The 12,901-nt window shown below is 51.7% G+C and overlaps 2 protein-coding genes across 2 annotated transcripts in view; both read right to left on the bottom strand.

The window, feature by feature from the left end:
- Window positions 1-2,184, bottom strand: part of LOC105991631 (zinc finger protein 64 homolog, isoforms 3 and 4-like) — a 12,644-nt gene extending 10,460 nt beyond the window's left edge. The window contains exon 1 of the mRNA XM_013024300.1: window positions 2,085-2,184. Within this exon, the coding sequence (XP_012879754.1) occupies window positions 2,085-2,184 (100 nt within the window). The remainder of the gene's footprint in view (window positions 1-2,084) is intronic.
- An 8,367-nt stretch (window positions 2,185-10,551) lies between these two features.
- Window positions 10,552-12,901, bottom strand: part of LOC105991630 (zinc finger protein 64 homolog, isoforms 1 and 2-like) — a 33,557-nt gene continuing 31,207 nt past the window's right edge. The window contains exon 8 of the mRNA XM_013024298.1: window positions 10,552-10,663. Coding sequence (XP_012879752.1) covers window positions 10,552-10,663 — 112 coding nt within the window. The remainder of the gene's footprint in view (window positions 10,664-12,901) is intronic.

Raw genomic sequence — 12,901 nt, 5'->3', positions numbered from 1 at the left:
CCTGCCCGCCTCTCCCCGCCCGCGGCTCCCCTCGAGCCCCCGCCGCCTCAAGGAAAGGAAGCCGGGCCGAGCGACGGCTCCCGAGCCGCCGGCCGAAAAACGCACATGCCGAGAAAGTTCTGGACCCAGCGGGCCCCGGCCAGGCATCTGGCTTTGCTTTCATCCTAGCGCGCATCCCCCTTGTGCCCGGGGGCCTCGGCGCGCGCGGGCCCCACCCCGGAGGAGCGGCGGGGCCGGGGCCTGGCGAGACCCGAGGGGTCCCCCCCCCCCGTATTTAGATCTTCACGTCGGGGTCAGCCAGGCAGGGCGGGGCCGGCAGCCCCGCCCACCTGAGAATGCTGCGGGACCTGGTTAATCAAAGGCCAGACTCGAAGTGGACCCCGGGAGGCGGGCTCTGGAAGGATCCTTGACATCCATCCCGGGACCCGGCCGGCCAGGAGCCAGCTCTGGACGAGGGGTGTCAGAGGCGCAGGGCCTGGCGTGGAAGTGGGCTGGGTCTGGGCGGAGAGGGGGAGGGCCCGCTGCGTGGCGGGAACTCCGGGCCGGGAGGGGCCGGGAGGGGCCGGTCTGGGCGGAGCTGAGGTCCCCAGCTGGCCGGGAGGCTTACCGGCCGAGCGGGGTAACTTCGTGTGGAGCTCTGACCCTAGTTGAGGCCTTGTTCGACCCCATCTTGACTCACTGTGTGAGACGGTGTTTGAGTAGAGAAGACACCCTGAGCCACAGAGCCACATCCTCGTTCTCTGGGCCTAGTTCCCGGCACGCAGGGAACATCTGGTCCCCATTCCTCTAACAACCTACGTTGTTTCTGTTCAAGGCTGAGCGGTGAAACAAGTATCTTGCTGCTCAACTTGCAATTCCAGGATCCCGTCCCGGACAGAGCTCTAAGCCGCTCCATCCTGGGGTCCCCGGCCGGCCCTCGGCTGTTGGAGAGAAGTTGGGAGGAAAGCCTCGAGGTAAGCACGGTGGACCAGGACCTGGAAAGGAAAGGCCAAGGGAGGCGGCGGGCAGACGAGGCCCGACGCTGCAGGGTTCGCCTGGACCCCTGGACCCCGGCGGTCCTGGGGTCCTTGTGGGCCGAGGGCCTGCTTGTGGGGAGAATAGACTACAGGGCAGAGTGTGTTTGGTTTGGGGATCCTTCCTGGATCCGGGTGTAGCCGTGTCTGCCATGTCTCAGTGCTCTTGCTTTTCCTTGCTGGGTTGGCAAGTGGATTTACTTGACACAGTGAGTTCACTCCCGGGACACCCCTAGACCTTGTCCTACTTCCTTTCCAAGATTTCCAGAAGAAAAAGCAAAAGAATCAGGAGACAAAGTGTATCCCCCAAAGCTGATAAGCCTTTTGTCACTGGAGTGGCCACCTTTCACACCGCGTGGCTGCAGAGGGCACTTTTGCTCTTGCCCAAATCCATCACATCCAGGCAGCACTTTTTGGCCCAGAGGGACACCCCGACGGAGTCCCCTCTATTGTAACCTGGAGATAGCTAGTGGAGGAACCCCCAAATTGGCCCAAGTCTTATTTACCCCCCAGGTAATAAGACCCCTTCAATATTGGCTTTAAAAGAAAGACCTCCCCTGCCTAAGCCTTCGGAGACCCCAGTGGCCTCTTTGCCCTGCCCTAACTCCCCCCCCCCAACAGTCCCTGCTACAGGCCATGTGGTCAGGACCCAGGGATGGGGAGGAGAGAGAGGGAACAGAAAAAGAACTCAAAAAAGAACAACTCAGAGAGGGAGAGGGAGGGGAAACAGTCTTTAAGGAAACTCCAAAATTCCTTCCCTTGTGGCTTATACCCCCTTTTTTCCCTCTATCTATCTATAGAATTAGATAGAAGCCCCCCCCCATTTTCAGTAAAGCATCGGCCTGGGCACTGTCCCTCAGCTCTTCAGCTCAAGGTGAGCCTCTACCACTTGAGCCACCGCGCCACTTTCGGTTTTCTGGTGGTTTATGGGAGATAAGAGTCTCATGGACTTTCCTGCTGGAGCTGGCTTTGAACCTCGATCCTCAGATCTCAGCCTCTTGAGTAGCTAGGATGACAGGCGTGAACCACCGGCGCCCGGCTTGAGCCCATCTTTATAACACACCAGCCCACCTGGGCTGATGCCCACCAGCCTTTGCAGTTTCTCTTTACTTCCGGAAGCCCGGAAGTTGGCCCTCAATGCACAAGGACAGCTGACCGACAACGAGGCCATATCAGGGATGTCCTTCCTCTTGAGACCTGCCTGGGATCCCAGTGAGGCTGCCGGAGGGAGCGGCTAAAGGTCTCTCCAGACTCTATTGTGGGAGGTCTCCCGGCTGCCCGTAAACCAATGGATCTTTCTGAGGAAAGCGAGCTTATCAGAGGACGGGCTGGGAGCCCAGCTGACTTTTGGAGCGTTTAAAGGAGGCTCAGAGAACATCCAGTCCATCCACAGGCTCCCAAAACCCATGGCCAGTAATCTAGCCTGTGTGACCCACCTGCCCAGACATGGGAGAGAAATGACAAGAAATAACCGGCTAAGAGGGGAGAGTACAAGGGAGACAGGGAAAGACACTAGGACGGGAAAACCGGACCGGAAAGGGGGGGTAAGTGGGAAACTGGATGGAGATCAGGGTGCCGTTCGTAAGGGAAGGGACATCGGGCCAAGGAATGCCCTAACCCCAAGAAAAAGGCAGAGGCCCTCACCTTAGGGGGTCACTGAGGGGGTCAGGGCTTGACTTCCCTCCCCAGCCCAGGGTTTTTAAAGTGGAGGGAAAACCAGTACAGTTTTTAGCAGACACCGGGGCCCAATTTTCAGTTTTACAGCAAGCCCTGGGTAGAGCACCGAAGGACAAAGCACCAGTGCAGGAGCGGCGGGACCAGGCCTTAACCCTGACAACAAGAGAACTGTGCATCTGGGGGGGGGGGGACAACGACTCATTCCTTTCTAGTAATACCAGACTGTCCCAACCCACTGCTGGGAGAAGACTTGTTGCATCAACTAAGGGCACAAATTAGCTTTGAAGGCCACCAGACCCCCATCCCCAGACAAAGATCCAGGTGACCTTGCGCTTAGCCCATGAATCTGCACTGAAGATAAAAGACCAGCAGGAAACAAAAAACCCAGCTTTCACAAGATTTAAGACAAAAATTCCCTCAACTATGGGTGGAGGTAACCCCCTCTGGCTTGGCTGCTCACCAGACTCCTGGAGTAGGACCGTTAAAAGCTTCCGCCTAGCCAGCACAGGCCAAACAATACCCCCTCCCTACAGAAGCCAAAAAGGGAATAAAAGTCCACATGGACTGATTGAGAGATGCAGGCATATTCGTCCCCTGCAAATCATCTTGGAATACACCGTTACTCCCAGTAAAAAAGCCTGGCAGGCCGGGTGCTGGTGGCTCACGCCTGTCATCCTAGCTACTCAGGAGGCTGAGATCTGAGGATCACGGTTCAAAGCCAGTCCGGGTAGGAAATGTCTTGGCAGAAAAAGTCTGTGAGACTCTTATCTCCAAAAACCCAGACAACCAGAAAGTGTGCTGTGGCTCAAGTGGTAGAGCGCTGGCCTTGAACGGAAGAGCTCAAGGACAGCGCCCAGACCCAGAGTTCAAGCCCTGCGACTGACCCCCTCCCCGCCAAAAAACCCCCAGAACCAAAACCAAAAGAACAACAACAACAACAAAAAGCCTGGCACAGGCCAGCGCAGGACCAGCGGGAGGTACACAAAAGAAGATATCCACCCCACTGTGCCCAGCCCGTACACTCTCTGAGCCTCTTGCCTACTGAGAAACGTATGTACGGTTATACTGTCTTAGACCTCAAGGATGCTTTCTTTAGCATCCCCTCTCGCCAATAAGCCAGCCTGTTTGCCTTCCAGTGCATGGATCCTGGTGGCATTAAGCAAGGCCCTAACTCTGGGAAAGGGTCTGGCCGTGAACATCTACAGTAACAGCCGTTAGACCTTTGCCACAGTACATGTGCATGAGGCAGTTTAAAAGGAAATAAAACTGAAATTTTAAATGTATTGCAAGCCGTCTGGCTGTCATCCACTACCCAGGACACCAGAAAGGAGAGACGCTAGAGGCACCGGGCAGCTTGGGAAGCGGCAGGAAAGGACCTCGCCAAGGTCCTCCGGACCCTTGCTATTCACAAGATCTACAAGTCATACAGGCTTTGACACTTAGAGGAGAGGACAATGGACTTAACCCAAAATGGAAGAATCATCCTGCCCCAGACTTTTGGAGAGGCCTTCCTGCACCACATACACCAGGGGACACACGGGAAAGACCTAGGTTATACGAGCTAATTAACAATATTATGTGCCTAACTTGAACTCTTATTTTATAGGACGTGACTGGTAGGTGTGTGACTTGTCAGAATGTAAACACTGAAAGTGGACAGCAGAGGGCGCCATAGGGCAAGAGGACTTCACTGAAGTCAAGATGGGAAACTATAGGTACCGGCACCTATTGGTAGTTGTAGATACTTTCTCCAGATGGGTGGAAGCTTTCCCCACCAGGACAGAAACAGCTCAGGTGGTTACCAAAAGGCTAGTGGAAGAAATAATGCCTATGTTTGGATTCCCAATGGCTTTGGGGTCAGATAATGGTCTCAGGTCACTCAGCAATTGAGCAAGCTTTTTGGGGATTAATCGGAAATTACATTGTGCTTACCATCCCCGGAGTTCACAGGTCGAGAGAATGAATTGGACCTTAAAGGAGACTCTAGCTAAAGTGACCTTAGAGACTGGCGAAGACTGGACAGCCCTCCTACCAGTGGCTTTGCTCAGGGCAAGATGTACTCCCTATTTGAAAGGCCTCCTTATGCAGTCCTGTTCGGGAAGACCGCCCCCGTGAGGGCCCAAGCTTAAAGATGAGGTTATTGCTGACATCGCTAGCCAGATGTTTACTCCAGTCCTTACAGGCCCTACAGACCACACAGCCTTCGACTCAGCTTCGTGCGATCCAGCTACCTGTTCCGGAACACAGCTTCTTGCTGGGACCTCGTGTGGGTTAGGTGGCATCAGAAGGAGCTCTTGTCTCCTGGGTAGAAGGGGACCCACACCTCGATCCTTGTGACAGTGGCAAGGTGGACGGCATCAAGGCCTGGATCTAAAACTGCCAATCTACCGTCGGGGGACAAATGGAGCGTGCAGCGGGACCCAGCAAAACCTTTCAAGAGAAGACTTTTAAGACAATGATTTTATTCCTCACCATCTTGACAATAAAAAGCAGGGGGCTCAATAGTGCCCCACAATATACACAGAGCTACACATGGGAAATCTGGCAATTAGAGACTAGCACCGTAACTAGTGTATGAACCATTCAACGGGTAGAGGTGGTAAACCGCCAAAGTGTTCAGTGTAATGTAACAGTGTGCGCCTAGGTGCCCGTAGATCCTTGCTACTCTTACAGTCCCTTTTATGTGAGTCTGAATATGTCCTCATCGTGCGATCAGCCCGGACAGTACTACTGTTCCTACTGGGGATGTGAGACCACGGCTGGGGAAAGGATAAGGACCTAGATACACTTGTCGGGCGGCTAGCCCCCCCCCCAAGAGACGGCCTCCCTGTCAGTAATGGAGGAGGCAAGAACTCCGGGGCACTGGCAACCAACGGGGGCCTTCCATGCCATCATGGCACCAGTGACGTATTTAGAGGTAGTCATTTTAAGGATAGCATCAACCGGGTCTGTACTGGTATTTTTATAGGAATTAAAACCCTCTAGACTCCCAATGGAGCTATGGTGAAATTTGGAGACCGAGGTATTATGAAAGTGGAAAAGATAAAGGAGGGCTCCCTCTTCACTAGCCAAAGAACAGACGTGAAGCTCCTCCCAGGCCAATCAGCCCAAATCCAGTACTCAACCCCCATTCTAAGCCTGTGGCTACGCCACTGTCTGCTCTCACACCTGACGTCAGTACCTTAATGAGCCAGGAACGAGGTGGTAAAGACCAAACAGGCTGGACGAGCGGCAGAGAAAGCGTGAAGCATTGCAAGGGTGGTCTGAGGCCTGGTTTAGTTGGTCCCCATGGATGACGAGCCTGATTCGGCTATTGCTGGACCCTGGTTCTTACCCTTCTGCTGCTGCGGGGCCCTCGTGTTATAAATGCACTGATGCCATTCGTGCAAGAGAGAATGGGAGCGTGAAATGAATGGGGACGCACACCCAGTACGACCCTACCCCTTGCTCCCTATCTCGGGAGCAAGTCAGAGCGGGCTGAGGTGGACCCTGAGAGGGGCCCGAGCTGGAGTAGCTTCATGTTGAGCTAGTGGAGGCCGTTTTCGACTCCATGTTCACTCACTAGGTGAGACAGTGTTTAAGCTAGAAAAATCACCCTGAATCACAGAGCCGCATCCTGGCTCTCTGGGCCTAGCTCCGGCAGGAAGGAAACATCTGGTCCCCATCCCCCTGACAACCTGACCCACACCCTTACGGTTTCTGTTAAAGGCTGACTGGTACAACAGATACCTTGCTCAGGTGTCCGTGGCTCACGCCTGTCATCCTAACTACTCAAGAGGCTGAGATCGAGGATCACGGTTCAAAGCCAGCCCAGGCAGGAAAGTCCGTGAGACTCTCATCTCCAATAACCCACCAGAAAACTGGAAGTGGCGCTGTAGCTCAAGTGGTAGAGTGCTAGCCTTGAGCGGAAGAGCTGAGGGACAGCGCCCAGGCCCAGAGTTCAAGCCCCATGACCGACACCCCCCAAAAAAAATCTTGCTCAACTTGCTCAACCACCCACTTAGGGGGAGAAACCCAGCCTTTTGGATGCCAAAATATAAACCCCACCTTTTACCTGCCAAATTCAAGCCAAAGTGATATGTGAGTTTAAACAGCTACAGTAAGGCAGACTGTAACTCCATTGGCCACCTGCGTGTGACCAGGCTTGACCGCCTGGGTGTTGCCTTTAAAAGCCCAGGATGTGGGCCGCTTGGGGTCACAGTATCAGCCCCCGAGCCTGTGCTGCAGCCCTGACAGGTCTGTGTAGCAACCCCCTCAATAAAGTTGCTTCTTTGTTAACAACTTTGTTGCGGTGGGCTCTATCACTCCGCAGGGTACGCATGTGTGTGTGTGTGTGTCTGTGTGTGTGTGTCTGTGTGTGTATATGTGTGTGTGTGTGTGTGTACTGGTTCTAGGGCTTGAGCTGAGGGCCAGGGCCTTGGCTTTTTCACTCAAGGCTGGCCCTCAATCACTTGAGCCACATCCCTACCTCCAGCTTCATTTGAGATAAGAGCTGGTCTTGAACCATGATCCTCAGATTGCAGCCTCCTGAGCAGCTAGGAGTACAGGCCTGGGAATCTGAATTTTTGATTAAAGTTGCTGCAGGTGAGCTGGATCTTGTGGCAGGTTCTAGAGAGATGATGTGGGGCCCTGTGGGGTAGAACAGCTCCCCAGTGGGCCTGGGGGGAGTGTGTATTCACGTCCCTGAAGCAGATGGGCTTCCAACTTCCTAGCTGGTTTTCAGGTTGCGTGTGGACACGGTCTGGGCACTGTCAGGCCGGGTCACCGCAGGTTGAGTTCCTGAGACTTCTTAAGCAGGGCTGGGTTGGGTGTGTAGCTACATCTACTGTGCTCCTGTCCTTGTGTCTTCTAAGCCTGCAGCGGGATCCTGGGGAGACCCGGAACCTTGGCGGCCTCTGGAACGCAGAGGGCGGGCCCGTTCTTGTGTAGTCCTTGGCTTTTTAGGATTCAAGTGCTAGGGATCCCTCTCCCCTGCTTCAATCCAGGGCCGTAACCACACCTCAGACTCACGTGCCCAAGCAGCCTGAACCTAGAGCTTCCCAATCTCCACCCCCCACCCCCGGGAACATGTTCAGCACGTGGGAACAGCTTTTCCTGCAAGTGTCTAATTTTTGCCAATCACATTGATCAGAAATGGTTCCTTGGGGCTGGGAAGGTGGCTCAGTGGTAGAGCGCTTGCCTTGCATGCCTGAGGCCCTGGGTTCGATGCCTCAGCACCACATAAGCAAAAAGAAAAAAGACGGAAGTGGCGCTGTGGCTCAAGTGGTAGAGTGCTAGCCTTGAGCTGGAGAGCTGAAGGACAGGGCCCAGCCCCAGAGATCAGGCCCCACGACCGCCCCCCCCCCCAAAAAAAAAAAGAAATGGTATCTGCCAGGTGGCTCATGCCTGGCATCCTAGTCAAGAGGCTGAGCCAGCCAAATCCTCACTCTTATCTCCCAAAAAGCAAAAAAGCCAATCTTGGGGCATGGCTCAGGTGGCAGAGCTCTATCCATAAGCTATCAAAACAGCAAAAGTTTGAGGCCTTGAATTCAAGTTCCAGTGCTCTGTGTGTCTCTGTCTTTCTGTGTCTTTCACACACTGAGGCAATTCTGCGGAGAGGTGTTGGGAAGACTCTTTTTGGTGGATCAAAAATAGATTGGGAGGATTATTGACACCAATAGCAAACTCAATTTGATTCCACTTTTCTCCAATTGTCACCAGTTACAAAAATTGCCCCTGTAAATGGACCTAGGGCGCAGCTTCTCATACCCAAGGCCATCCATGCCACAAGCCCAAAACCGAAGCACCATTTTGTAAATTGTAAGAACTGGAAAAAAAAAAAAAAAGGTAACATAACCTTTATTTCACCCCTGGCTTCCTCAGCCCCTCACCCAACCAGACAACCCTAAAGGCGAAATAGGCAAGTGTCACGGAGGGCATTTCATATAAAAATTTACAGGAGGGCTGGGAATGTGGCTCAGTGGTAGAGTGCTTGCCTAGCATGCATGAAGCCCTGGGTTCGATTCCTCAGTGCCACATACACGGAAAAAGCCGGAAGTGGTGCTGTGGCTCAAGTGGTAGAGTGATAGCCTTGAACAAAAGGAGCTCAGGTACAGGGCCCAGGACCTGAGTTCAAGCCCCAGGACGGGTTAAAAAAAATAGAAATAAATACATATATGAGTCTATACATAAAGGAAAATTTAGAGTTTGAAGTAGCTAAAAGATTACTGGGTGGTCCATCCCTGGACTGGATTATTTATTCTGTTGGGGTTAGCTGATCTTCCATCTGCCTGTCTGCCTGTCTGTGTGTCTGTCTTTTTTTTTTTTTAATGTGTGCCTGGGGCTTAAACTCAGGGCCCTGGCGCTGTCCCCAAGCTTTTGTGCTCAAGGCTGGTATTCTACTAGTTTAGCCACAGCTCCGCTTTCAGCTTTTTGGAGATTAACTGGAGTTAAGTCTCATGGACTTTTCTGATTGGTCCAGCTTCGAACCTCAATCCTCAGATCTCAGCTTCCTGAATAGCTAGGATTATAGGCGTGAGCCACCAGTGGCTGATGTGTTTATTTATGTTGGCAGTATGAGTTAGGATTGAAGCCTGTTTTTGCATTACTTCACAATGTGATAAATTACAGCAATTTATAATTCTGCAAATCCCTGGCCTGCGGAAGTGCAGACACATTCTGTCCACTGAAGGCTGCCTGCCCATTGCTATGGAAATGCTGGCCAGTTTTGCACCTGTCTGTCGATGCCTCTTAGCACTCCTGATTTGCCAACTTGCCTAATTTGCTGAGTTTGTCCTTTGTGACATCTGATTGGTAAGGAATTAAATAAAATCACCTATACATCTCTTTATTATATTTGTTTGGTGTCCTGAGGCTAACTTTAAATCATGATTTTATTTTATTTTTTGGTCCAGTTGTGGGGCCTGAACTCTGGGCCTGGGCGCTGTCCCTCAGCTCTTCAGCTCAAGGCTAGCGCTCTACCACTTGAGCCATAACGCCACTTCCAGCTTTTTTCTTTTTGCTTATGTGGTACTGAGGCATCGAACCCAGGGCCTCATGCATGCAAGGCAAGCGCTCTACCACTGAGCCACTTTCCCAGCCTCCACTTCCAGTTTTTTGGTGGTTAATTGGAGATAGGAGTCTCTTAGACTTTCCTGCCTGGGCTGGTTTTGAACCTCAATCCTCAGATCTCAGCCTCCTGAGTAGCCAGGATTACAGGCGTGAGCCACTGGCGCCCGGCTTAAATCAAGATCTCGATGCAGGGTGAGTCATGATGGAAAATGGAACAGCACTGAATGTTTTTATTATCGAGGGAAAAATAAGGTGGGGAATATACTTGATAACAGTAACAAGAATCGATAGAGCCAGGCACCAGTACAGTGCCCAGGAATGACAAAAGGAAAACAAAAAAACCAAAAACAAACCACAGAGCAAAAAACCCGAAAGTCCAAAGATAGGAAAATAACTTAGGGCTTGGGTGTGGTTCCTTAGCTTTTTCATTTACGGCTGACACTCTGCCCCTTGAGCTACAGCTCCAATTCTGGCTTTCTGCTGGTTAATTAGGTGTTACATTTCATGGACTTTCCTGCCTGAGCTGGCTTCAAACTGTGATCCTCAGTTTTCAGCCTCCTGAGTAGCTGGGATTATAGGTATACGCACTCGTGCTGGGCGCTAAAATAACATTAAGAGAACATGAAATGGATCTCTAGGGGCAAAAGAACTGAAAAGGTAGAGAGAGCACAGTGGGTTCTTTCTCCAGCACATATTCATTAAGCAGAGTTGAGTGCAGAGCCGCTGGAGGTGTATGAAAGAGGCACAAGGTTTGTAAAAGGGTGCAGCCGGAACGGAGCCCATGGTTAGCAAGGGAGTCAATCTCCGCAGCTCACTGAGAGCCTAGGGAAGAGCTCAGCTGGTTCCCCACGTAGCCCAGCTTGGAACAACCAGCAACAACCAGGCAGAGGCAGCACACGCCAAACCACAGACCAACTCGGCTCCTGCATGCAGTGAAAATGCCAGGTAAAATGCGAGGAGCTGAACCACAGCCATGCACTGAAACAAAATCCAGCCTGGGGTGCAGGATGGTGGACCCCCTCGTTCCCCCCCCCCGCCCCTCTGTGGCAGCTTGGTGAGTAACTGCCAACCCCGAATGCTTACAGCAAAGCACACTGAAGATACTTGATGAATTCAGCCACACAGCCAGAGGTGAAATGGAGAAAAGAGCCAGAAAGACCAGCAACCAAAGGAAACCCACACGCTCTGACCTCGGGGAATTCTAGCGCCAATCGTGTTCCAACTAGACTCTCAACTGCGGCCCGGGAGGATCAATGCCGCTGTCTGGAGGTCCTGGCTCAGGCTATAAGACAAGAAAACAGTAAATCCTGGGACTCCCGTGAGGGCAGAGATGGTCTGGAAATGGGGACGATCACACAGTCCTCATAAAGCATCGTTACCGGATCGCTCAAATTTCCAATACTTAGTACTCGTTAATACCCATTTTAGCTAAGAGGTTCAACAAATGGCTTTTTTTGGTGGGTGGGGTGGTGGTGGTCCTGGGGCTTGAACTCTGGGCCTGGCTGCTGTCCCTGAGCGTCTTTGTGCTTAAGGTCAGCACTCTGCTCCTTGAGCCACAGTGCCATTCTGGGTTTTTTTTGTCTGAGTAGCTTAAGTCTCACAGACTTTCCTGCTCAGGCTGGCTTCAAGCTGCGGTCCTCAGATCTCAGCCTCCTGAGTAGCTAAGATTATAGGTATAAGCCACAGACACCAGGCTTTCAAATGGCTTTTATGCTTGCATCAAGAAACTATTTTAGGGGCTAGGCAGGTGGCTCAGTGGTGGAGTACTTGCCTTGCATGCATGAGGCCCTGGGTTCAATTCCTCAGCACCACATAAGCAGAAAAAGCCGGAAGTGGCGCTGTGGCTCAAGTGGTAGGGCGCTGGCCTTGAGCTGAAGAGCTGAGGGACAGTGCCCAGGCCCAGAGTACAGGCCCCACGACTGACAAAAACAAAACAAAGCCACTTTAAAATGAAAATAAATCCTATAAGAAGCTAAAAGCTTAAATAGTCTCTGTATAGAGTTATATGTAATCTTAATGAACAATGTTTATAACAATAATAAAATACCTTGAGGTGGAATTACTACTTAAAATACTTTTCTTTTGCCAGGCTCAATAGCTCATGCATATAATCCCAGCTACTCAGCAAATAAGAGAGATCATGGTTCTAGACCATCCTGGGCAAAGTCAGTGAGGCCGCTTTTGAACCCACAGGCTGGGCATGGTGGGGCATGCTTGTGATGCCAGCTATGCACAGAGCACACATAGGATTAGTGAACATGGCTGTCCCAGTACACAAACCAATGAACACCCTATCAGAAAAATAAAGCAAGAGGAGCTAGAGGGCTTGTTTCTGGGGTTCTGAGCTCACACCCCAGTTCCGCTCTCACTCCCCACAAAAGTTGGGCTTTTATAAGTTCATAGAAGGGAAGTGGGGGGACCCCAACCCCAGCCCTGTATCTGTCTCCTCAGAGAAGTTTCCCTAGCTTGCTGTTCAGGCCTGGAACCCGGGTGTATGAAGGTGTCATTGCCTATCCGAGCATCTTTGATTTTATTTGATAAGTTCGTGTTAGGGAAGTATGAAAGTGGACTCTTGTCTCCCAGATCTCTGAGTCTCCTTCCCACCCTTCACTCCCTCCATCCTCGGAGAGCTGCCGTCTATCCACTCTAGAGAATCTCCTTAGGCAGAAATGGGGGATTAGTTTGCTCTTGGGTGCCACCTACCGACCAACTAGCAATTTAAAGGGGAACACAATTTGAATTTTCCTGTCTTCAATATATCCATGCATGGAAAAACCTAAGGAGCCATTTCCTGGCCGGCCCCTCATCCAGGCCTGGGACCTATACGGATATTAACAGCTCAAGAACACTCCTAGAAAATCCTGTCAAATCTTGAGGAATTTAAATGTTTTTATTTTAATTTTGGCGGTCTTAGGGCTTGAACTCTGGGCCTGGGCGCTGTCCCTCAGCTCTTCAGCTCAAGGCAAGTGCTCTACCACTTGAGCCACAGCGCCACTCCTGTTTTCTGGTGATTTATTGGAGATAAGAATTTCACAGACTTTCCTGCTCAGGCTGGCTTTGAACAGCAATCCTCAGATCTCAGCCTTCTGAGTAGCTAGGATTACAGGTGTGAGCCACTGGCACCCCGCTAGAAATTTAAATCTTTTTTTTTTTTTTTTTTT

This window comes from Dipodomys ordii, unplaced genomic scaffold (assembly GCF_000151885.1).
Source record: "Dipodomys ordii isolate 6190 unplaced genomic scaffold, Dord_2.0 Scaffold75, whole genome shotgun sequence".
Taxonomy (NCBI): Eukaryota; Metazoa; Chordata; class Mammalia; order Rodentia; family Heteromyidae; genus Dipodomys; species Dipodomys ordii.
The sequence above is the reverse complement of the archived record's forward strand: the minus strand, read 5'-3'. Positions and strand labels throughout refer to the sequence as shown.